Below are 26,699 nucleotides of genomic sequence, written 5' to 3' on the forward strand. Positions count from 1 at the left end.
TGGTGTTTTGTACCACAAACGTGGTGGTCGCCATGTGCCCCAACAGCTGTAGACATGTTAGGATTGGAACAGTGGGGCTGTACGTTATTACTTGTACCAGGGATTTGATGTCGCAAAAACAGGCATCGGGCGAGTATACCCTTAATGTAGCAGAGTCTATTCAGGCCCCTATAAATTCTGTATTTTGTGTGGGCTAGGTTTTTGACTTCGAGAGGTTGATGATGAGGCCCAGTGAGGTAAATGTGTTTGTGGTAATGCGTATCATTCATAAGACCTCCGCTTTGGAAGTTCCTTTCAGCAGGCAGTCGTCCAAGTACGGAAAAATGAAGACGCCCTGTCCGTGTAGATGCGCTGATACGACTGCCAGAGTTTTGGTGAAAACTCTGGGTGCCGAAGAGAGACTGAATGGAAGGACTCTGTACTGGAAATGTTCTCTGTCTACTGTGAACTGGAGGAAACATCTGTGCGCCAGATGAATTGTTATATGGAAATACGCATCATGTAAGTTGAGGGCTGCAAACCAGTCTCCATCGTCCAGTGCTGTGATTATGGAAGCAATTGTAGTCATTTTGAAGCGCTGTTTGCGCAGATACTGGTTGAGGGCCCGTAAATCCAGGATGGGCCTCCAACCTCCTGTCTTCTTCTCTGTCAGGAAGTACCAGGAGTAGAAGCCTTTGCCCTGGAATTGTTCCGGTACTCTCTCCACCGCTCCTATGAACAAGAGATGGTCCACCTCCTGTTTTAACTTTATGTGGTGAGAGGGATCCTTGAAAAGTGGCCTGGTGGGAGGGTTCGGTGGTGGCAATGATTGAAAAGGGATTGTGTACCCCATGGCTATAATCTCCAATACCCATCTGTCTGTGGTAATGCTTTGCCATTGAGAGTAGAATGGCTTGAGTCGATGGTGAAACATATGTTGAGATTGGCACTGAGAGACGGTCTTGGTTTTGCAGTCCCTGACATACCTGTCAAACCTGCTGTCTTATGTTTTGTCCGGAGGGGGCGCGGCCCTGCTGTGGCCGATGTCTAGGGGCCTTTTACTGCTGTGGCTGTTGTTGGCGCCCCTGATCATACCCCCGTTGATACTGAGTGCGCTGTGGTTGATAAGTGTAATGCCATTGCTGAGGGTAAAACTTCTTCCTCCTGTACGGCAGGGTATATATACCCAGGGTCCTAAGTGTAGCTCTCAAGTCCTTACTAGAGTGTAGAACCGAGTCAGTTGATTCCGCAAATAATTTCTGCCTGTCAAAAGGAAGATCTGCAATTTTTACTTGCAGATCCTTGGGAATGCCGGACATCTGGTACCACAATTCCCTGCGCATTACCACCGCAGTGGCTGCGGAATGAGCCGCTGTGTCTGCTATGTCCAAGGCAATCTGGACTCCTGCTTATGAAGCTGCATAGCCTTCTTGGACGATTGCTTTGAGGACCGGCTTTTTATCCTCTGGGGCTACGTCTACACGTGCAGCCAACATCGAAATAGCTTATTTCGATGTTGCGACATCGAAATAGTCTATTTCGATGAATAACGTCTACACGTCCTCCAGGGCCGGCAACGTCGATGTTCAACTTCGACGTTGCTCAGCCCAACATCGAAATAGGCGCAGCGAGGGAACGTCTACACGTCAAAGTAGCACACATCGAAATAGGGATGCCAGGCACAGCTGCAGACAGGGTCACAGGGCGGACTCAACAGCAAGCCGCTCCCTTAAAGGGCCCCTCCGAGACACAGTTGCACTAAACAACACAAGATACACAGAGCTGACAACTGGTTGCAGACCCTGTGCCTGCAGCATAGATCCCCAGCTGCCACAGAAGCAGCCAGAAGCCCTGGGCTAAGGGCTGCTGCCCACGGTGACCATAGAGCCCTGCAGGGGCTGGAGAGAGAGCATCTCTCAACCCCCCAGCTGATGGCCGCCATGGAGGACCCAGCAATTTCGACGTTGCGGGACGCGGATCGTCTACACGGTCCCTACTTCGACGTTGAACGTCAAAGTAGGGCGCTATTCCTATCTCCTCATGAGGTTAGCGACTTCGACGTCTCGCCGCCTAACGTCGAAGTTAACTTCGAAATAGCGCCCGACGCGTGTAGACGCGACGGGCGCTATTTCGAAGTTGGTGCCACTACTTCGAAGTAGTGTGCACGTGTAGACGCAGCTTGGGAGGAAGTCCATGAGTGAGGTGAGCTTAGAATAGTTGTTGAAATTGTGGTTCGACAAATGAGCGGCGTAATTCGCCATTCGTAGCAGTAAGATAGATGATGAATAAACCTTTCTGCCAAGGAGGTCTAATTTCTTTATATCCTTGTCTGAACCCCTGGATTTATACTGGGACGTTTTGGCTCTGTGTTGCGAGGATTCAACCACTAGTGAATTAGGCTGTGGGTGACTGAACAGAAATTCCATGCCCTTGGCAGGAACAAAATACTTCTTATCTGCCCTCTTGTTAGTAGGAGGGATGGAGGCTGGAGTCTGCCATATGTTGGTGGCTGACTCCATAATCGCTTCATCCAATGGGATGGCTATCTTAGATGAAGCTAGAGGTCTGAGATTTTTGAGGAGCTTGTGGTGTTTCTCCTGCACGTCCGCCACTTGAATGTCTTTGAGCCACCCTTTTGAACAGCTCTTGAAACTGCTTTAGGTCATCTGGGGGAGAGATATCTCCCGGAACAACTGCTTCATCTGGGGAGGACGAGGAGGCATCGCTGTGATACATCTCCTCTAAGTCCGCAGGTTCCTGACTCTGTTCACATGGTTGTACTTTTAAGGTTTCCAGGTGGGATTCCAGATCCTTTGAACCACTCTCTGACTGGGAAATTTGTGGTGTTCCCCGAGGGTGAGGCTGTGTGCTGTGATGTTGACGAGGCGTTGACGGGGATCTACGCCGAGACCCAGATCTCCTGTGCCGATATCCCGTATGGTAAGGACGGCCATAGCAACAAGGGCAAGGGCCTGGTGATGGGCACCTGGACCACGACCTGAAAGTGTAGACATGATGTGTAGAATGGCATGACAGTCGAGATGATACTGACATAGGCGGGGATCCCCTGTGATAGTATTCATAGGGATCCCTGCTTGAAGTTGGTGAAAAATGTCCAAGTCCAGGAGATGGCGGTTGAAGGAATGGAGATGGAGGCCTGTGGCAGGCTGTTGGAGTTGCTGCCCGCTGAATCTCTGGGGGAGAGCGAGGTGATAATGGCAGCGCAATGATCTCAGGGGAAGGGCTGCGGTGCCAGGTCCTTGCCTACGCTTTTCCCTGTTCCGGCGCCACAGATGTTCTCATCGGTACCGGAGGGGGCGGCACCATAGTCGGTGCCGTGCTGGGTTCCGTTGCCCCCGGTGCCGCGCTCAGTGCCGCTGTCCTCGGTGCCGCTCGGGATATCTCCTCTGGCACCGTTGGGCTCCGTGCCGGGTGCTCTCGCTCCGGTGCCATCGGAGCCGCAAGGCTCAGTGCCGCAGAAGCTGGTGCTGACCTTTCCAGTGCCTGCAGAGCCCTTGGTGCCGCCTCCTTAACAACCGGAGGCCCCTGCACGGGCACATGCGCCGCGGCCTTCCCACCATAAGAGGCCAGCGGGCCCGGGCCCCATGTTCCACTCGTCCCACTCAAAGAAGTAACTGGCAGGGATCGAGTTGGCGAAAGCTTTTTCTTCTTCTGCACAGAGGAGGTCAGAGAGGCCGCCTTCCTCTTGTGTGAGCCCGAAGAGCCCTCCTTATGGGGCTTTTCCGATGTCCCAGGCTGGAGGGCCTTGTCGAACAGGAACATTTTGAGCCTCATTTCCCTGTCCTTTCGAGCTCCAGCTGTAAGCTTAGAGCAATGAGGGCATTTCCGGGGGACATGGGCTTCCCCGAGGCACCGAATACATTTACTATGTCCGTCTGAGGCAGGCATGGCCTCCCGGCATGATTCATGCTTCTTAAAACCCGGTGAGGACATTGTTTAAGCTTTAAAGTCTTTAAGGTCTTTAAGTGCTAACAGGGCACTTAGCAGTCAATCAATCTGGCAACAGATAACCGTTAACAGTCAACAAACAACGTTCAAGGCTTCCAGATAGCGGACCCGCCGAAGGCGACCGCCTCCGTCCTTTTTCTCACTCCCTTTTACTTTTAAGACTATGTACACGCTTACCTAAAATTGCTATAACAACTAATTAACAAGCTATAACTATTAACAATAAGTAAAACAGAATTTATCTGTCTCGGGCGTTGGAGCCAGAGTGGGTTCTGTCTGCAGCCGTTGGCGGTTGAGAAGGAACTGGCGGGGACCAGATCGCGCACGGGACCATAAGCGCGCGAAGGACCGACGCGCATCGGCGCATGCGCAACCCGATGGAGACTGCTGGAAATTTCTGATCTGCGGCACCGGGGCGAGCCCGACACCTACTGTGGAGCACCCATGGGGACCACTCGAAGAAGAAAATGTGTTTCTGATTCAGCTGTGGGCCTACTGATAGATTTCAGCAGATTGTTCTGAACAGCAAATCCAACTCCGTAGAGGCGGTGTTCCTCTGAACTCAAGCTCTCCCAGAAGAAACCATAGTTGGTTTCTTTCACTGATCCAGCATCTGCCAGCATGGTTTCCTGGAGAGCAGCGATGTCAATGTTGTGTTTGTGTAGCTGTTGATCTATGACTGCTGTTTTTCATACTGAGTCAGTGTCCATAAGGTCATGGGCAGATTCAAGTCCTGGACGCATGGTCTGCACATTCCAGCTACTGAGCCAGAGGCAAGCTGATTTATTGTTTCATTTTTGGTGGGTATGTCATTTATATCCACTTTTTGATTTTTGGTCTTTCCCCATGCACCCAATGGGGAAGGCAGATGTGGCAGGTCAGCACCTTATTGACTGGGGACTGCCAGTTTGAGGCGGTTTGTAGCTGACCAGTGGAGCGTGATGACTCCTCCCACTGACAAAAGTGACCCGTGGCAGCGTCCTCTTCACCAGTTGAGGTGGGCTTATAACCCATAACTGCCACTTCCTGTGTTGTTTCCATGCTATCAGCTAGGGATGGAGTGTCCTCTCCATTTGGCACCCCCTTACACACTGCATTGCCTGGACTAGTGTATGGAGCAAGTGCATTGCCCAAGCGGTACTTTCACCGTCTCAGTCACCGCAGTTGAATCCAAAGGAAAGATAGAAGTCGACACGTGTGGAACTGAGGTGACTGCAAGGAGATGCCAGAAAGCAGGTTTGACGAATCCTCCCTACTAACCGCTTTAGGGTCTCCACTCCAGATTTTGGGTCTGGCTTTACTCCCATATCCTTTGGATCTCCCAAACCTACCCAGAAGACAGTGAGGAATTTTATAACAGGGTTGTCTTCCCTGGGGTGACATAAGGAGTCACGTTTCCTTGGATGCCAGTGATCACATCATGGTTCATACACCCGTTGGATTAATCAAAATAATCCAGGAACCCAAGTATCCCGGGCCCTCATCTCATGCAGTATGAGGGGCAGAAGCCCCTCAGTCCGCCCACCCGCCATCAGGCTCGGGGGTCCATGCTGCCCACCCAGTGCCCGTGGGCTGCTGGCGCTGCTGCTGCCCCTGCTTGGGGCTCATGGAGGACCATGTGAGCAAGAAGAAATAACACATGGCAAATGGTGGAGAGGATCGGGCTGGCTTGATCCTCCCTGCCACCACCTGCTCCCCTGTCGCTGAGCTCCCCCCTCCACACCCGCAGCCCGGCCCACTCCCAACAACCCCTGGCTCGCAGCTCCTCACTGCATCCCCTGGTCTGGTCCACTTTCAAGACCCACTCCAGCCCAGTCCCCGAACCAACCCCCAGGTAAGGTAAGGACTCACCACTGCTCCAGCCTGAAGGATCCTCCACCTCCTCCTCCTCCACAGGAGCCGCCGGTACCTTCAGCTGCTCACAGCGAAATGTTTCTGGCCCTGTGGCGGGTGCCCACAACCACATGGTCAGGCACTTCCAGCCACGCTCCACAGCTCCCCCCGCATCCTCCTGCCCAGCCCAACCTGCTCCTCACACCCACCCTGCTCCTCACACCCACCCTGCTCCAGTCCTTGAGCCCCCATGGCCCGCCGCTCCCTGCACACACCCGCCCCCGCAGGTAAGGTAAGGACTTACTGCTGGTGTAGCCTGGAGGAGCCACCGGTATTTCCAGGGCCACGTCTACACGTGCACGCTACTTCGAAGTAGTGGCGCCAACTTTGAAATAGCGCCCGTCACAGCTACACGTGTTGGGTGCTATTTCGAAGTTGAAATCGACGTTAGGTGGCGAGACGTCGAAGTCGCTAACCCCATGAGAGGATGGGAATAGCACCCTACTTCAAAGTTGAATGTCGAAGTAGGGCATGTGTAGACGATCCGCATCCCGCAACATCGAAATAGCGGGGTCTGCCATGGCAGCCATCAGCTGAGGGGTTGAGAGACACTCTCTCTCCAGTCCCTGCGGGGCTCTATGGTCACCGTGTGCAGCAGCCCTTAGCCCAGGTCTTCTGGGTGCTGCTGCGGCAGCTGGGGATCCATGCTGCATGTACAGGGTCTGCAACCAGTTGTCGGGTCTGTGGATCTTGTGTTGTTTAGTGCAACTGTGTCTGGGAGGGGCCCTTTAAGGGAGCAGCTTGCTGTTGAGTCCGCCGTGACCCTGTCTGCAGCTGTTCCTGGCACCCTTATTTCGATGTGTGCTACTTTGGCGTGTAGACGTTCCCTCGCAGCTCCTGTTTCGATGTGGTGCTGCCCAACGTCGAAGTTGAATGTCGACGTTGCAAGCCCTGGAGGACGTGTAGACGTTATTCATCGAAATAAGCTATTTCGATGTAGCGTGCACGTGTAGACGTAGCCCAGGTGTGCACAGCAAAGTGTCTCCAGCTCCATGGTGGGGCACCCGCAGCCATGCAGTCAGGCACCTCCAGCCATGCTCCAGAGCTTCCCCCTGCACCATCCAGCCCAGTCCAGCCTGCTCCCAACACCCACCTGACTCACAGCTCTCCCAGCACCCTCCGTCCCAGCCTGTTTCCAATACCTCCATTGGCAAGGTTCCTGAACCCCTGCGCACGCCTCCTGGGCTGCTGCACCCCCCCGCCGAGGTACCACTGGTGCAGCCTGGAGGAGCCAGCCACCACCTCCTCCACCAGAGCCACTGTCTTACTCTAAAAAGTATGTGCTCCAAAATATGTTAGCCTACAAGGTGCCACGGGATTTCTTGTTGTTTTTATCAATACAGACTATCACAGCCACCCCCTCTGATACATGGTCTTAGTGTAACTGACCACCGACAGACTCAAACCTGGGACTTCTGGAGCTTAGTGCAGGCTAGGCTATGTCTGCACCCCAGTATCTTTCAGAAGAAGCCCTGCTGGAAGACCACGTCCCAAAGAACCTCTTTCGAAAGAGTGCATCCACACACACACAAAAGCAGATCAAAAGAGTATGCTGCTCTTTAGAAAGAGAGCATCCCTGCTCGTTCGAAAGAACAGGCCAGGGAATCAAACAAATCAGGTGCCATGAAGACTGCTCTTTCAAAAGAAGGGCCTCGTGGAGCATCTACATATGTTTTCTTTTGAAAGAAACTTTCAAAAGGGGGCTCCCCTCCTGAAATGGGAAGAGAAGAGTGATTTCGAAAGGAGCGCCTTATTCTGTCGATTTACTTTCAAAAGAACGCTTTTTGTGGGTAGACGCTCTGCAGGATCTTTTGGAAGATCCGCCTTCTTTCAAAAGATCTTTTTGAAGAACTTGCTAGTGTAACCACAGCTCCACAGTTTGAGCTCAAAGCCAGCTGCCGGTAGACAAGACTTATTCTCTTCTGTGTGTGATCTGGGTGCCACTACATAGTATAGCAAACCACACCCAGGTGGGTAGGTTACACTAGCTGCATAGAGTAAGGTCTTGTATTGCACTAGTGAAGGATGAAGAAATACAGACTTCCATGGCAGAGAACTATACTGGCAGTCCACAAGCGGCAGCTACACCCAGTCAGTCTAGCTGCTGCACATGGGGCTTGTCTTGAACCAGTGAAGTAAAGCAGGACTTTTAGGGATGGTTATATAGTATGTTAACAGTGTGTAAGCACAGTGGCTTATGCATGTGGGATTGATGAAATAAAAGAATGTTGACCATATAACTGCCACATTGCAGTGAGAGTAGTTGAGATGAAGGCTCAATCATATTTCTAAGGTATTTTTATACCATTGTGCTGAGGCATGAGAGCAATCACTGTAAGTGCAGGCGTATTAGTTTGCTAAAAGAAAATGCAATTGAATACCCTACCTTCTGCTCTACTCGAAGAAGAGGAGGTTGCTCACCTTGTGGAGTAACAATGGATCTTCGAGATGCGTGTCTGTGTGTGTGCTCCATAACCCACCTTCCTCCCCTCTACTTTGGAGTTCTCTATAGGGCTCTGCAGCAGAGAAGAAAATGTGGGGCTTTGCTGGTGCAGTGCTATATAGCCTTGAGGTGGACCACAAGGGAGGGAGAGCACATGCATAAGCTTAGAGGACACTGCTACCAAAAATCTCCGATTAGAGATGCAGGGGTGCACATACACCTACAGTGGAGAACCCACAGGGCCACTTCCTGAAGAAGAATGGTGTTAACAGGAAATGCCGGCAACAATCCTGGAAAGATTTTTGAATGTGTATTAGTCCCATTGAAGTCAGTGGGGTTTCTCATAAATGTAAAGCCAAGTACATTTGCAAGTCTTTGTAGAATTGTGGCCTAATGTTAATTAATTAATTTACTAAAACAGTATTTCCTAAAATGTGGCAGGAGGGGAAAAAAGAGCATTTCATAATTGCAGTTTGCCATGAGAAGTGAGACATTACAGAACCACAACTTATGTTTTATTTTTTGAAAAAATTAGTGGTTATACCAATATTTTTTATTTAACAGGTTACTGTGCAGAATCAAAGACGTACAAGAGTCTAACAACAAAATCAAGCACCATTTTTTCAAATGAAATAGCATCAAAGATGTAAAAATAATCACTGAGTATAACATAAAGAATGCTTTAATAGTCTATGTGGGGGGAGAGAATACATTTTACTTTTGCAATATTTTAACAATGTTTTTATAGCATTTTAATTTAGGTTTATTCCTAATGTGTCGCACTTTGACTTGTGAATTTTCTCTGCAAACATAAAAACTGTTCAACTTCTAATTCAAGTTAGCAATGTCAAGGTTTTGACAACTTAAAGACCTATAAATATTAAAAAATTGCACTATACTGTTAGCAAAAAATAAATTCTTTTCTCCCTTCCCTTTCCAGTAACTTTTTCTTTACAGGCCACTCCCAATAAATGCTCAAGAGAGTTCTCTTCTCCCTGCAATACAGATGTGTATTTGGAGTAAATCACTACTGTACTAGAAATAGTATTTGCCCTTTAAGTGCCAGGTGGTTTTTTAGAAAAAGACAAGAAATTACTTGTCTTTAAAAAAAATCAATCATTAGGCCAAAACATATTGCTAAAAAAACCTTATAATTAAAACAGTGGTTTAATAATTATCTTCATAACTATCAGAGTTTTGGCAGATGAGCTCATAAAATACTTAAAGCCCTGTATGTACTGAAATTTGAAACCACAATGGCACTTATATTGAGAAACGCTTTTAGAAACTGTTAGAATTGACAGCACTTGAGAGTTTGAGGCATGGGGGGAGGGTTTTTTTGGGTAAAGTAGTTTTAGACCTGCATGCAGCCTTTTAAAGTATCACATGAGGACAACAATATCATACATTTGTTTTGAGCGTGGCTTATTCATTCTGATCTCAAAAATTCATATGTTAGGAAATTTCCCTACACTGCTTGAGATGAATTAGCACAGGAAGTGCTAAACAAACAGAATTGCATCACTGGGATCCCCTTTCTGCTCTTTCAAGAAATAAAAAAAGGAAGGCCTCCCTTTTCATTTTCCAGAGGACAATGTATGTAATCCACACATCAAAGCACAAACCTGACACTAGTATCGTAATGTCACAAAGTTGTTTTGACAACTTCATTAATTGTTGCTCTACACAGCTCTGTTGAATGATACTGTATTTTCAAAAGATCACTGGTCTAGCTGTTTTTCTTTTTAAAATAATCTAAAAGCATTAGTTCATATTAAGCCCTTGCTAAGCATACACAGTTCCACTGAAGTCAGTATATTTATGCCTTTTAACACTTAAGGCTAAAGATGACCCAGTTTTGTGACTTCTTTCCTTCTCATTAGTTAAGTAGTTTCCTTCATAAAATGTGTTAGGAATGGATAACTTGGATTACAGTTATAAGGCAATCAAAGTTGGTGCCTTTTATTCACAAAAAAGTACATTTAAACATAAGGCAAACAGATATTGGAGGCTCTTAAAAAGTTCCTTATATATACTTTCTTTTAAAAAGTACAAATTGTGTGATTTCATGCAAGTGCTAAAGAAGTACCTAAGAACACTATCCACATTTAAAAGTATGCCTTTTAAAATGCAACTTTTCTATATATGTTAGTTTCAGGCTAGAACAAGCTATTTATAGGATTTGATTTTTTTGTAGCTTTTTAATGGCTGGTTGCTTGGAGTGGAATTTTCTTCCCAGATATTGTTCTATTGTCATTTTGAAATGAAGTCAGTGATTTAATATATTAACAAAAATGTGACTTATGTAGTACAGTGACTAGTTTGTATAATCTGTAGCACTGTCAAGGCCTCAAAGGCAATTAGTCATTGAGCTGTAAACAAAACAGTCTTCTAATACTTATAGGCAAGATGGAAGAATGAGCTTGCGTCACAAGATTAAGCTTCTCTGTCAAACAGATTTCAGAGCCTTCAAAACTAATCTTCTAAAGCAGTTTGGAAGCTCTCGTCTGAGGAGGCATCAAAATCCATTTCCAAGCCAGATTCTTCAGAGTTCATGAAGAAAATATTATGAGAATCAGAGTATGAGAGCCCCTTTACACCAACATAAATTTGCTTCTCTGCTGAGTCTCTGTAGTACGGAAAATCCCAGAGCCAACCTTCAAGGTCTGCAGCAGAATGTGGCACTTTAGAATGGCAGTAGGGAGAATACAATTCTACATTAGGTGGAACAGTCTCACATTTTCTGAGTAATGCAGAGCTGTCATTGCTGTGAGGGGAGAAAACAAAAACAAAATATGTATTAGCAATATTTTAAGAAGGCTTCTGTGTCTCAAACTATGATGGAGTAGGATTTCTTCCTCTATGCAAGGTTAACTTAGATGAAACTGTAACATCCCCCCCATGGAAATAAATGTAAATATATTATTTGTAATGGGGTAACAGAAAATAAGATATCAAAAGTCTGAATGTGAATGGATCACATCCTACTGAGGGTGTCTGCATAGTTTTGAAGTGTGGTACAACGTAAGTATGAAATGGTTGTGCATGGACAGTCATTAGGATGATCTGATAAGCATCAGCTAGCAATGCTAAGTTTTAACAACTCCTCTCCAATGCTACTGAACAAAAATGGCCAACTGAGGAGATTCTGTAGTGAGAAAATGCTGTGAAGTCTGTTTCCTACCTCTCTTATAAAGTTAATTACCAGTATGAATGAGTGTGCAGCATAGCTTTTTTAAAAATGGACTTCCTATAAATAATTTACATATTCTCAATTGACATACGTTATAAAGCGCTGTATGTGTCACAGTCATGGTTCTTATTCCTCACTTAGGGACTACTTAAAATATCACTAAGTCTAACAAAAACAGAAATGTTTTGTCTGTTGATTAGTTTCCTACATTTTCACAATTAGTAAGTTATTCCTCTTTTCTTAGACACAGACATGGAGAACCAATCATGAAAAGATATTTAGCACCATTTTCCTTTAAATTTCATCTCTCTCCCTAGAGAGTCTTAATTTTGATGGCTACTTCTTTAGCTGAAATTTGGATGTTGTGCTAACCACAGAGTTAATATTTAGGGGACCTTTTTAAGTTTCCTAACTGCATAAAATTCACATGGAAGTCTGAATTTTGACTCCTGTTGAGAATTGAGAGATAGGGACTGTTATCTTAAGGAGAAAAAGGAAAAACAAACAAAAAGAAAGTAGGAGTTTATAGGAAAAATACCATCAGTCGTTGCGAGGCCGAAAATCCAGTAATTTAAACAGGAGTTGAGATTCGCACAAGAGCAAGTTACCCCAGAGCACAAAGTCCTTTAAGCAGGACTTTGAGCTTTAAGAAGTCATCACCAGAACATAGAGTCAACCACAGCAAAGGAGGAGTAGGACAAAGTTTTATTCTTTTCAGTTATTTTAAAGATGGGAAGGAAGTTGTAGTTTCAAGCAAAGGACAGGTATCTGATGTACCCACTCGCTGCCTCTGCTAACTGTTTCTCTGTGATGTGCTTTAAAAAAGGATGTAAAAGATTCAGACTTAGGGTCATTATGGGAGAAGGTGTGGTGCATCACAGCAGGAAGTCTGGTGGTCAGAAAAACTGGAGAGGTTGAACCAACAGGCTAGCTATCCATGAGCAAGTATCCTGAGAAAGCCCTAATTGAGTATGGCCCCTCCTGCCACCTCAGCTCTAGAAGCTGTATGTAGTGGGTTGCTTTAATTTAAAAGAACATAACTTAGTTCCCCACTATCAATCAGAATTTCCTCAGTAGGTCCCAGTTCCCCTGGGGACAGGCATTTTCTGTTTCTCCCCGTGAGCAGCCTGCTTCCCAGTCAGCAGTCTTTATCTCTGTGCACAAAGTTGCTTGGAGTGATGTTTCCACTCCACCACTAGTGGACAGAGAAAAAAGGGCTACACCAGCTGGGCAGTCCATCCTTCTAACAGAATGAAGGAATTCATAATACTCCCAGTGCTCAAAGCAAAATATTGAAAAAATCTCTTCTGATGGGCTATGTCTAGACTACGAGATAAATTCAAATTCATTAATATCGATTTTGTAATGCTGGATTTTATAACTTCGAATTTGACCATCCTCAGCTGTGCACATGCTCCTCACAAAGTCAACTTATTGCTGCCACATGCAGTCAATAAACATAGACTTGCAGCACTGCATTATGGAAACCTATCCCACAGTTCCCTCATCCCTGTAGCATTCTGGGTATACTCGCTGGTGTTTGACATCTTCCCACACTGCATTGCCCTCACTCCTCTCCTGTGGTAAGCAAATGTCCATTTTTCCAGGGGGAAGGAAAAAAAAATAGGACATCGACAAAGATGGCAAAGTTAACAGAAATCTCTTTCTTTTGTAACTGAATTATCAAGGATTTTATAAAAATCAGCAACTGTGTCTTCTCAACTGGCCTTCCACTGACTGTCTCCCTCCCTAAATTGCACCTGATCCCTGTAAAGAACTGGAACAATGAAAAGCATGAAGAAAGAGTAGATAGTAATGATTTGGAAAAAAGAGAGTTGCTGAGGGGAGGGTGTTTACCTTCCCCATTCATTATACAGCTTCTGTGCACAGTCTGTATTCTCAAATGGCCCTCCACCCACTCTTCCCTGCATGAAAGGGTGCAAAGTTAGAAGAAAGAGGATAGAAAAAGCTAGGAACAAATATTTTTGTCTTCCCTGTCTACTACACAGAAATTGCCAACACGGTGGATGGCAGCAACACCCCAAAAATCTTAGCTGCTGGGGGAGACTTCCACCCCAGCGGCAGCAAACCCCCCCCCCCAGGTCCTTATTGAGGCAGAGGCATGGGAGGTTTTAGTGGGAGGGACAGGTGAAGTAGTCTCCCTTTGCAGCAGAAAGGCCCCAAAAATCTTAGCCACCGGGGGAGACTGCCCCTGGCGGCTGCAAGCCCCTGACATTCTTTCCTGTCTTTGTAGCCCTAATCACACACAAGCCACGATATCATGCTGCCTGGTGGCATGGTCAGCACCGAATGGCAGGCACATCCTTTTACTGGGTTGGGGGCTACCCATGTGATATGTCTGAGCTCAGGAAAGACCCTGACTGCATGGTGCCTGTGGGGGATGGAAGGGGGTGCACACAAATGTAAACTGTTGAGAAGAAGTTTCTTGGTCTGTTATGCAAGCACGATCCCCACAACAGCCTTGCTGCCATGTGGTGCAGTGGGGCAGCGGCTGACACCAGGCAGCACAGCAAAAAATACCAAGTTTAGAGACAGAACCATGAACTTCCTGTAGGGGCTATTTGTAATGGGTAGATACATACGCAGCACTAATAGCAAAGAAAGAAAGACGCTTCTCAGCCTCATGCAAACAACAGCCCACAGTCACAGGCTTCCTGGTCCTGATTTAAAATTCACAGTACTCCTGTTACCTAAGTCCTGTGCACCTGCAGAGCGGCAGCCAGAGCAGAGCACTGTGGAGCATTGTGGGTTACATACGGGACACCTTTGGGGGCCAATAAATTAAATTTTAAGACATGGCTCTTCCACACTGGCCTTTATTTGGCCTTTCAAATATGAACTTGATGCTACATCCAGCAGGTACCGACTATATTAGGATATCGATATTAGTGCTCCCTCAGTTGAGTTAATGGTATTTACAGTGAAGACATTCACAGGATAATATCAAGCTAACTGCCTCAAACTCAAATTTATCTTGTAGTGCATATGTAGCCCATTGAGTCCATCTTCAGAAGCAGAGAAAAGACAGAGAAAAAAGAAGTGGTGGTGGAGGCAGGAGAAGAACAGGTGCTAGAAGACCCTGCTGCGACTGTCTCAGCTATTAGTCCTGAGGAAAGAGCATGAAGCTATTTACTGAAGAAACCTCTTGATTAAACATGGTGATTAATATCACATCTAATAAAGAGAAAGCAGGAAAACAACCCTTAATATACTGTAATACAGACATAACAGTGCTTTGGTAGAAGTGAAACAAATTTCTACTTACCCTTCTGTTAAATGCTCGCACAACGGTATTAATAATTGCACTAAGTTTTTGATTGGTAAAATAAAATAAATGTAAAAGATGCAGCAGTTTGCACATAGCAACACAATGATTTACCTGTATGTAGTGAATAGCTTATTTCTTGCCCGAGAATAAGCTGTGCTAATAATATGACACAGTTGTCTCTGCATCCATCGAACATCATCAGGGATATCAGGAAACCAGTCTACTAACCTGCAGTAATTAAAAAATAAAATGTTTCTGCACACCTGAATTTATGTTGGAAGTTTCACAAAAGTTTTCCAATGCAAGCTTTACGACATGAACACATCTTGCCAATGTGAAGGGTACTTACTGTACCTGGAGGCTCACAGATGTGTGGTCTCTTTCTGTATTCCACATGAGCCACGCACCTGAATCTGTAAATTCTTCAAAGAAGTGTCCGTTGTCCTGCACACGCAAAATAACTCTCCAAGGCTGTGTCTACACAGCAGCATTATTTTGAAATAAGTTATTTCAGAATAGCTATTCTGGAATGGATTGTTTTGAAATATAACAGCTGCACACAAAAATGCATTTTGAAATGGCACCTAGCTATTTCGAAATTTAAAGTCCAGACACAATGTGGACGCCATTATGGCTGATTTTGACATAGCGATATTCCATGTCTTTAACAGTGCTTATTTCAAAAAAGCTATTTCAAAATAGGCGTTATTCCTTCTGCAATAAGGTTTACGAAATTCAAAATAATGCACCTGCTAGTTCAAATTTACTTCAAAATAGTGTGTGTGTAGTGTAGATGCTCGCAAAGTTATTTTGAAATAATGGCTGTGATTTAACTCTGCTGTGTAGACATAGCCCTAGTGATCCCACTCAGGGGTATTAAGAAGCAGTGGGAGTAAGCACCTAGCCACTTCCTTTTTTCCCCTGCAAATCCAACAGGATCTGAAGCAGAGGAGGTAAAGGAATGCAGATAGGGGTGACATATCTTGATGAAACATCAGCTGCAGTATGTAACCTCCTCTTCTCCGAGTGATGGTCCCTATGTGTATTCAATGTGTGGGTGATGGGTAAGCAGTGTTCAGCCTGGAGATGAATGTGAGGGAATTCGTAGTAGCAAAGATGCTTGTAATACTGCTGATCGTACTGCTGCATCTGCAGTCAAAGCATGAACTAGGCATAATGCATTGTGAATATGTGGCTCAAACTCCAGGGACCTACTCTGCAGCTGTCCTGCAGTGGAGCATATGACAGGGAGGCAGCATGTGCTTGCATCAAGTGAGGTCTGACACTCATGGAGGGAGGAATGTTTGCTAACCTGTATGTAGCATTCTAAGTGAGACCTGTTTTGAAACCTTCTTGGAGGATATGGCTTACCCGGGGCAACCTCTCTGGGATGAAGATATAGAGCCTGAGTGATTTCCTAAATTATTTGATTCTTTGAAGGTAAAGTGCTGGCGCAGGCTGGACATCAGGAAATTGGAGTCTCCTGTCTGAGCTCACTAACTCTTCTAGCTGAGGTAATAGCTGTCAAGAAAACCACTTTCATGGATAGGTGGACCATGGTACATACCGAGTCTGGACAGGACAAAGTTAAGCTCCCACTGAGGGATAATATTAAGCACTGGTGAAAAAGTCCTGATCAGGCCTTTCATGAATTGTAGTCTAGCTGGGTGCGTAAAACACAGCATCCTTCTCTAGAGGAACGAAAACACTAATCACAAAAAGATAGTCTGCAGGACCAGGAGATTGAAAACTCATGTTATATACACATTTTTCATTTGAAACCCTTAAAATTTTTGAATGGCAGTGCAAAATCCTCTGGCAGTTCAACCTGTGGTCAGCAGACCTGGACTGTTCTGCCAGTTTTCATTCATTGGAGCTGGTGCCTAGGTACCATTCATGAGGTCTCACCTGACCTACACTGGCTCAGGCAGAAAGCGTGTTTCTTATGGACAGTTCTGAATGAGGATCTGTCTTTGCCATGATGGTGTCTTATATTAATGGGGAGCCCCAAAAGAAGAGGTCTTGAGCTTACATGTTGGTGCTCTGCTTCAAGGCACAAGGATTGGAGGGGCACCAGAAGGCAGCAGAGGTTGATATACAGAGGGGCCTCCCTGCTCTGGATCACAGGGCAGCCTTTTAGCCATCTGCATCGGGTGCTTCCATGGGGCAAAACTCCCAGGCTTCTTGAGTTCAGGGTGGGCAAGAGTGACAGATGCTACCCTTTGCAGATATATGGGCCTCCCCTATGATGTTCGTCACTCAAATAAAGACTGGGGGCAGGGGATACATTTCTTGAAATGGTCCCAGAGATGGGGAGAGGTTCCCCCACCAGGGAAAATAACTATACCAGTGCTGTCCAAAAGATATTTCACAAATCGCAACAGCCCCGCCGCCCACCAGGCACCAACCCCCTCAGCAAGGCGCTGCCCCCCTACTGAGCCAGGCACACCCACACCCGGGATTACTCACTAGAGCCGTGCTGCAGCTGGAGCCACTGCCCGAACTGTGGCTGGAGCAGCTGCCACGCAAACCACTCGCGTGAGCCACCATCACTGTGTCTGGAGCCACATGGCAGGCTGCAGCTGCAAGGCCCCAGCAGCTGCCTCTGCCGCTGCTGCCACACACTTGCCCGACCAAGTCATGGGAGTGGCGCTCCATATGTGTGGAGCAGAGAGCGCTCCAAATGTGTGGCTCTGCTGAGCTGCATTTTGCCACACTCTGGAGCGTACTGGCACCACTATAAACTTTATAACTACTAGCTGCTAACGTAAGAATAACTGTTTATAAATGTCTTCTTTATAGGCAATGCAGTGACATGAAGGAAGACACAATTCTAACTCGGGCTGTGGAGCAGTAAGAAGGACCTTGAGAAGTGCTAACTCACACTGCTTCCTGTACCCTCAGCCAGGAGCAGCAGGACAGCTACTTTGCATGTGTGGGCCAATAGACAATGCTTTGAAGAATTTCCAGGCTCAGGTGCATGAGTCACTCAAAGAACAACTTTTGGCTGAGCTATTTCTTCCTAATCCCTTCCGGTATTTTATGCAGAGAATTAATGTGATGAGGTTCTGCTGCTCATGCAGTGGAATGCCTTTTACCCTAGTACAAAATTTAGGATCTTGGGACAGTATATTTCTTCATCTTTTGTCAGAAGTACACACGTCATAGGCTGTAAATTGTGTTTTGTTTGCAAGGGAAGACTTCTGTTCCCATAAGTGAGTCTGTCTGAGCAATAAGGCTTTGCTCACACCAATTAGGTTTCACTCAAGAATCGGACATTACAGCCACACTAGACACTGCTGTCGATCCAACCCTGGATGCAACAACACACCATAGTCCTCCGGGACTGACGGATGCCCACCTACACCAATTAGGGTGTATACTCTAATATGCACCAGTGTGTCTCACACTAACTGTTAGTGAGGAACCTGCCCTGGTACATACTAAAAACTACTTAGTGAGCACTGACATAGTACTGTTTCAAGTAGTACTACATGCATGTGCACCAGAGAACTTATGGTGCATGACATGCTATTGTGTCCACTAAAATATAACCCCCAGCTGGCATGCTCCATATAAACACACCCTCAGTGCCATTTTCACTTCATTTCTATAAAGATTTTTGATATGTTGTAATCACTTAAAAACATAAGTGTCCCTGGAAACAGATTAACTATCACCAGAGTAGGAAACAGTGCAAATTAAATTGTTATATTTTGCTACGGGTAGCACATTAAAAGGAAATTTGTCTGAAAAGCATTTTATCTGCTATAGCTGATTACAACAGCTGAAAAAAGTTAGCAAACAAAAGAAACCTGGCCCATTCTGAAATATTTTGTATATAATCAGTTTCTCCCTTGTTGAGGAGACTTATAAATAGGGCAAAGGAAATTCTTAATTTTTCAAAATATTTACTTATAGAACTCTCTTTTTAGACGTTGCTTAGAAATTACAGTTTTTTAAAATCAGTCAAACTATACTTCATATATTAAAAAGAAGAAATGAATACGGCAGATTTCTAGAATTCCACTTTTCCATTTGGCTATCCATCTTTCAGTTACCAAACATTCATTAAAGGCTGTCATTTGTGCACAGAAAGCACGTGCAAAAATGAAACAATATGGAGAAGGGAACATAAGCTACAATTTACTATACATGCTAGAAACAGTTCTGGAACTCAGTCAAGTCTTCAGTGTGTTTGAGAACACTTAGTATACTGTTTGCTTGTTAGTTCTGACTATAAAGAAAGTTAATAAAAAAGAGTTTCAAAAGAAGTCTTCACGAGCCAGAAGTAAGGCTTCTTTAATGGTTCTTAAACAGAACCTCACCTTAAAGCAAAAGAATAGGCAGACTCCACCGGCAATGTATATGGTAGTATCAGATAAGACATCACTCGCATTGGTAAGAGTTTAGAGAGCTGGGCATAGAACCCACTCTTCTCTTGGCAGGCTTCTTGTAATGCTGGAAAATAAGGATTTGAAAAAAAAAAAAAGGCAAAAGAAAAAACAGCCATTAGAATATATATATATACTGTTCAAACAAATTAGTCTATATATGGTGATGTCTTTTAGTGTTCTAGAAAGGTATTTAATACTGACACACAACTAACAAGCAACATTAACTAAGCGAACACTTAATGTGCTATTTTGCCAAAAAACTAAGTGTCTACATAGACCTGGCTGCTGCACACTGAAAGTTTTCTAATGTGTTTTGATCTACTGTACTCCTGTTTTAGAGAACTTTTAGCTCACAGCAGTTAGGTGTGCAAAGACATTTAGTGAATGTAATGCTCGTACAATATACATTTACACCCTAGTTTACCATGAACTAAAATGTTCATTTAGACAAGCCCTACGTCATACAATATTAGTACCACAACAAGCTTCTTCTATTTAAAAATTAACTATAATACAGATAATGTAATAGTAATAACAATAATGCTTAACCCTTCTATAATGCTTTTAAGCGCTAAACATCAAACATTACAAAGATGGGTAAACATTAGCATCCCTATTTTACTGACTGATATAAAACAGTTGAGAATAGCATCCAGGTTTCCCCAAATTCTACTTTTGTGTTTTATCCATTAAACAACTTAGCTTTCCCAATTTTTGTGTTTCTTCATGTAATTTACTTGTTTTCCGAAATCACAAATGTCAGGTTTTAAATTGCTGGTCATGGTCTACAGGCACCTACGTAACCTAAAGTAAACATAAAGAGAGTATCCCAGAAATGTTTAGCATATACATCTGTTCAGTTTTGTTCTCTGACACATTTTATTTAGAAAATGTGTGTTTTGATTACATCACTAAGTTCTTATTTATCCAATTTTAGTTAATGACATAATTAAAATATTAGTGACTAAAGATTTAATCCAGAAGTTATTATCTGAAATACTTCACACATAGGATTAGTTCTCTGGATTTATGAACAATCAGTGTCCAACTTATGGCATTGCACTTGTGTCACACTTTACTAAACTACAGTTAAGTGACTTATGAAACTAGCTTCCATCTTGCCAGTTTCTGAAGCCAAAACAGCTTTATTTTTCTTACGTGATCATTCCTTATAAAAGTATTTTGAAGAACTGAACTCGGTTACTTTATTCAGTTACAATCTCCAGTAGATTTTACGTTGTTGTCTTATGCATGATGGTTTTTTATAAATGACTTAAACTAACTCTCATCTTGACAATAACTTCTGATAAGACAAAGTTCAAAACTATCAAAGTTACTGAAAAGATATTATCAAGCTTATACCTTTACGAAGTCTAGGAGGCAGATGCTCAAAAATTCTCTCATCCAATGGCCACGTGTTTGGCTTTAGTTGGCTGCTAAGCTTTACTTCCTTCAACATCTTCTCTGTGCACTTCCTCTCTTGAACAGTTTTCTTATTTATAGAGTCAGCGGCTTCTATGAGTTCCTCAGGGTTATTCCTTGTTAAGGACAAGTCGACATAAACTGATTCGCTAAGAATGTCTGAGGAAATAAGAAAGCAAGAACTTATATTTATGACAGCTCTCATTTGAAAGATTCCCAGCTCCTTTACAACAGGTACTCTCAACCTTTTTCCTTTTGCAGCTTCACACCCATCATGCTATAAAACTACATGATCTATCTCTACCACAAAAAAAGTTTTTCTGCATATCCAGTAGATTAAAAGCCAGGGCCAGTGTTACGGGATAGAAAGCAGATCAACAGCCCAGGGTCCCATGCCACAGGGAGCTCTGCATAGCTAAGTTGGTTTCATCTCCATGTGGCAAGGTTTGGCTTTGTTCCCAGGGCTCCAGTGACTAATGCCAGCCCTGCTCTCTGGTTTATTTTGGCAGGACACCTTTACCCTGCCTCTCCCCCAAAAAACTGCTTGCTGCCCCCCATATCAGGCATCAAATCCCTAGTTATGAACCACTGTTTTACAAACTGGAGATGACACGTGGGACTTTAATAGATGATACAGGTTCAGGCTCTACAGTCTGGACGTCTATAGTCCAGCAACATCTGTTGTCCAGCATCCCTCTTATGTGCACCCCATGCTGAAACACTCACATGGAAAAGCCCACAGTCAGCAACTAACCCTGCACTCTTGCAGAGCTTCTAAAGTGAAATGGAGGGAGGGAAAGGAACAGGGACAAGGGGAAGCTCAAGGTGAGAGGTTAGGTGGCTGCAGAGCCCTGTGGCCAGGAGTGCAGCCCTAAAGGGCTCTGCAGCCACCCTTGTCCCTTCTCCAAGTGCCCTCTCCCCCAACTCTGCTTGGTCAATGCCAGCGGAGCACAGCCTCACAGCTGGAAGCAACAGGGGGATTAGAATTAACCTCCCCTCATTTAGCAGATTCTTTGGTTGGGCGATCTTCCAAATCCTTATTCACATGTGACCCTTGGATCACTTGGAGAATCAATCACCATCTTAGAAAAGGAGCTGAAGAAAACAATGAAAGCGGTCAACTGAATCTAGAATGGGAATATATGTAATCAACCATTGAAGTCATAAGATGGGCAAAGGACCTTTTCAAGCAGGTGGAACTTCTGCAAAAAAGGGCCTTATTTTTAGAGTTCATGTACCTATGCAACACATAATAAATCATCTTAAAGTTTATTTTATGTCCTTTTAAATGAAGCATGTTAGCAAGCCTGCAGGCTAGGTGAAACAAATGTACCCAAAATGAGAAAATGCCATTTTTTTCATTCCAGAAACATTGAAATACAACTATAACTACAGTGTTTACTGTTTCAGTTTAGTTCAACAGCTTAATGTGGTGTTGTTGGTCAAAGCTACCAAACAATGCACTAAAAGATATTTATTGGTTTTGCATAGGCAAATCCTCCCTCTACCATTGCCCAGGGATGAGAAGCCCTCTGTATGATGTGTGCTGGCCTGTAAAACACACCTCCTCCTCCTCTTGCAAAACAAGCAAGAAACACTGTTTTTGCGAATTTAATCATTTTTATTCAGGAGACAGTAAAGGAGTTCATGGGAGGGGCTCTGAGGTGGGTAATCAAAAGCAAGAGGCATTTTGCTATTACAAGTGGGGGAATGTCAGTCTTCTGCTCTCAGAAGTGTCCCTGGAAGTGGAATGCACAGCTGCCCTTGACCCCCATCCCGCATCCTGGGGTGCTGATGTGGTGAGGGTACAGAATATGGTGAGGAGGGAATCTGGTTCACCATGGGCTGCAGTGGGGCTCTGTGCTCCTGTACCAGGCACCTCAGGAGCTCTGTCTGCTGCTTCACCAGCTGCAACATCTCCTCCTGGGTCTGGACTTCATGCTCTGAGAGTGTTTTCCTACTCTCCCGATTAGACCTCCAGTCCTCCAGCGAGGTTCCTTTTCCCCTTTGGATCTGTACCAGTCTAACAGTTGGAGAGGAGTTGGAAGTGGTGCTCAAAGAGGTTGCTGTTGCACAAACTGCAACAAAATTGAAGTGAACACCAGACATTTGGGAGATAAATTTACTGTAGATAAGTTTTAAAACACACACAGGAATTTCATGAAAGAGCCTCTGTGGCAAACAAAAGGGGTGTGTTATGCAGAAGGACAAATTTTGGCTTTTAAGCATCCTCTGTGCAGCAGGTTCTACACAGAGATCTTAAGAGATCTGTTTGACTCAGTTCGCTTCCAGTCATGGTAAGGCACAGACTGGGGCCTGCTTTTAAGCCTGTGATCCCATAAGCAGTTTCTGCAGCTGTGCATGCCACAAGCAAGGAGTGGGAGAAGATAGTGGCTTTCAGGGCTTGGCATGGGGAGGTCACTACATGCTTCCCCTCCCAGCTATGCTGGGGCATTGAGAGTTTCCTTTCCCTCAGGAGCTCAGAGGAAGTGGTACAAGGTATGGCAGTGCAGCTCTTGCTACCGGGTCTGTGTACCTCTCACAGTCGCCATGTGCTTCCCTTGCCCTTGTCTGGCACAATGACATTTTCCCTTTCCTCCAGAAGCCTGGGAAAAGGAGGGGAGCAGGATGGCTCAGGCATGGCTTGTGCTATCATAGCTTAATGCTCCTTCCTCTGCTTCCTCCAATTTGCAATGAGAGATATTAACCTGCTCAGAATAACAAACACTGATGAGGAATGGGTGCTGACTGAATGTGAGCACAAGGCTAGTCAGTATGCTGTGCTGTTCTGTAGTGCATTGACACCAGATTACTTACTGCTAGCTTGGCGTGGAAGGTGTCCTATCGTGGAGGTCAGAATAAGGCAGGTCTCCCTAACAACCCCATGAGGAGGTTTAAAGAGTACCTGGCTGAGAGCTTTATGGAGATGTGCAGGGAGGATTGGCATTCCACCCCAGGCACATTAACAGCTTGCTCGGGGGCCCCAGGCTGTGTAGGTACAGCATCTGCCACAGCTCACCCAACTGCCTTACCCCACTTGTAGCATGATTAAACATGAGAGCTAACCAGAGATGCCCTCCCCACAATCAGGGTCTGGCTGTGAAACGTCCTGAAGGTTACAAAAGTTCCTGGTTGTTGATGAGATCCGTTCCCCTGCTCACCATGACTGTTGTCCTCATCCTCCATGTCTTTCCTGCTGTTGCCTGATGCTGCCTAAAGAAGGTCTTGGGAAGTATCCATGGACTGTCTGGGGACAGTGGTTGGGTGCCCCCCTAGAATCCCATGCAGCTGCTCACAGAAGTGGCATGTTTGCGGCAATGACCCAAAACATCCATTTGCTTCTTTTGTCTTCTGGTACACATGCCTGAGCACCTTTATTTTCATGCGGCACTACTGGGCATCCCTGGTGTATCCTTTTTCCGCCATGCCCTATGAGATCTTGGTAAAGATACATGTCTGTGTTTCTTTTGCTGTTTCGTAGTTCTGCCTGCATAGCCTTCCGCACCCCACCCCACTCCTGCCCAGGCAATGAGGTCCTGGATCTCCTCCATGGGCCATGCTGGAGCTCATCTGTGATCCTGGGAATTCATGACCAGATGCAGTGCTGAGGTGTGCTGCCTGCTCTGGTCACCACACTTACCAGAAATGAAATGAAATTAGAATTTTTCTGGGCCATTTTCTGCACACCTGGAGAGCAGCAGCACTAAAAGAGGTAGCCAGAGAGGTCACACTGGGTCACTGTGGGATCCCTGCAGGAGGCCAAGAATGTCGAATTTCACAGTGCTTCATCTGCACTACTCTAAAGTCAACCATGAAAGGTCAAATTTGGCATTAATCCTTGTGAAAAGCAGGAGTACAAAAGTTGACCTAAGGAGCCCTTAAATTAGGTGGAATGGACCTTGTAGTGTGGACTGATGGCTTAAAAAATCAATTTAAGTCAGCTAAGTTCGACCCAACCTCCCAGTGTAGACCAGACCTAAGATTTAAGTCCTAACAAACAGATTTAAGGATGCTACAGTCAGTAAACTTATTCCATGAACGAGACTATAGTCCTTATTTCTCTGTCTTTGCAGACAGATCTGAAGTTTAGTGGGAAATTAGAACACAGTCACTTTGGTTATAAAAGCCTCCCAACTTCATGCTCTGGTATTCCTCTATAATACACCCAAATACCTTTACTACACTTGTACTATATTTGTGTTTCTGAATAGTCATTTACATCTGTACAAAGTAGATATAACAGGTGGCATTTTACATCCTCCTTTGGACAGGTTTACATGACTGTGTAAGGTAAAAAGACAGTTGAGAACCAGACTGTAAGAAATCAGACTTAAGGTATGACCTCAAATGACAGCAATTTCACCAACTTAATACAACTGCTCAAGTAAACTACTACTATTAAAAGATTATTGCCCACTCAATCATTGAACAAAATTTGTTATCTTTCATGGTGACATTCACTTTGTCTTAAAGGAGGTTTGTTTTAACTTGTCCTCCTGTTCCACCCAAGAAATGATAAGAAGAGTCACGCTGGCAGTGTCTACACTCACATTCTTCTTTCAAAAGAGGCATGCAAATGAGGGAAATAAAAAATGCAAATCAGGTGCAGATTTACACATCGGGCACCTCATTTGCATATTCTTATTTTGAAAGAAAAACACAGTGTAGACATGGCTCTTGCGAAAGTAAATCCCATCTTCAAAAGAACCCATCTTCCCTTTTCTCATGGGAAGACGGGTTCTTTCGAAGATGGGGTTTACTTTCGAAAGAGCCATGTTTACACTGCATTTCTTCTTTCGAAAGAAGCTCTTTTGAAAGAAGAATATGCAAATGAGGCACCAGATATGTAAATCTGCACCTCAATTGCATTTTCGATTTCCCTTATTTGCATGCCTCTTTCGAAAGAGGCATGCAAGTGTATACACAGCCATTAAGTATTGGAATAGAAACAAATTTAACATACCATTTTCTTTTAAAAATCTAAGTGTATCTGAATAGCCTTGTTCACAGATTTCTCCTAGTACCTGCAAACGTAAGATACAGCATGTCAGTCAGCCATCAGAAGGAAGAGACAAAGTGCAAACCACCAGTTTACAGAACTAATGGCTTTTGCATTCACTTGCACTAATCATATGAAGAAGAAATTCCCATGACCTGAAGATTGACAAACTATAAAAACAGTTTTGAAGTGATGAATTCACACGTGCTGTGATGATATCTAAATGAAACCCTCTTTCAACTTGCAAACATATGCCCTTCACCAACATTGCTAACTTGTCAGTGCTGTTCCAGTTGTACCAAAGAACCAAATGAACAGATTAAGCTTGTATGAACTTCTTTCCTCACTGTCTTCCCAAATACCCATTTTTTTTCAAATTGAAAACACACACACAGCTCTTTCCCCTTCAATTTCCTCCCTCCTGCCACTTCTGAAAACTAAAGACAGCCAACTGTGCAATTCTCCCAGGGGGAATGAATTTCATGATTGATCCCAAACTTGGGTCTCCCAGATAACCGGTGTTACCAGCTGAACCACCAGGCCACCTAGTATTGCACATTTTCAAAGTCCTAGACAAACAAACAAAAAAAAAAACAGAATGTTTAAGCCCACATAAGCAGAAAAGTTTAAGAACAAAAGTACAGATAAAATTATCACCTATAAGAGAATGTTTGTTTGCAACTAGACAGAAAGAAAAAAATATATATCTGATTTTAAAGCATCCAAAGTTATCAGGTATTTGATTATTAAAACACCCATTTTTCACCCAGTACCTCCTACCCCAGTCACCTTCAGCAATCGTCACTGAGAAAGAGAATTTTCCCCTCAAATTCTGTGGTGGTCAATAACCACTTTTGAGATGTTCTGGCTGCATTAGGGGTGCATCAATAGATTTTTGAAGACTTTCAGCTTTAATGGTACCACTTTCAAAGCCTGTGCTGGTTGGTGTTTGGGCATGAAAATACTGCAGCCTTCCACGCACTATTTCAGATGTGCATACTGCTGCTCATACAGAGCTACCTGCAGTGTTACAAAAGGTAAACACAGAAACCCAAAAGCAAACTAATTTATTTTAGTCTTAGAAACAAAACTTAAAAAGAAGTAAGAATTCATGG

General features: G+C 44.6%; 1 protein-coding gene across 1 annotated transcript in view; it reads right to left on the reverse strand.

Annotated features, from left to right (window-relative positions):
- Positions 1-8,606: 8,606 nt before the first annotated feature.
- Positions 8,607-26,699, reverse strand: part of LOC142018198 (1-acylglycerol-3-phosphate O-acyltransferase Pnpla3-like) — a 34,130-nt gene continuing 16,037 nt past the window's right edge. The window contains exons 5-9 of the mRNA XM_075003761.1: positions 25,549-25,609; positions 20,526-20,744; positions 19,095-19,227; positions 14,878-14,994; positions 8,607-11,051 (exon numbers count right to left, since the gene is read on the reverse strand). Coding sequence (XP_074859862.1) covers positions 10,760-11,051; positions 14,878-14,994; positions 19,095-19,227; positions 20,526-20,744; positions 25,549-25,609 — 822 coding nt within the window. The 3' untranslated portion in view covers positions 8,607-10,759. The remainder of the gene's footprint in view (positions 11,052-14,877; positions 14,995-19,094; positions 19,228-20,525; positions 20,745-25,548; positions 25,610-26,699) is intronic.

Source organism: Carettochelys insculpta, chromosome 1 (genome assembly GCF_033958435.1).
Source record: "Carettochelys insculpta isolate YL-2023 chromosome 1, ASM3395843v1, whole genome shotgun sequence".
NCBI lineage: Eukaryota > Metazoa > Chordata > Testudines > Carettochelyidae > Carettochelys > Carettochelys insculpta.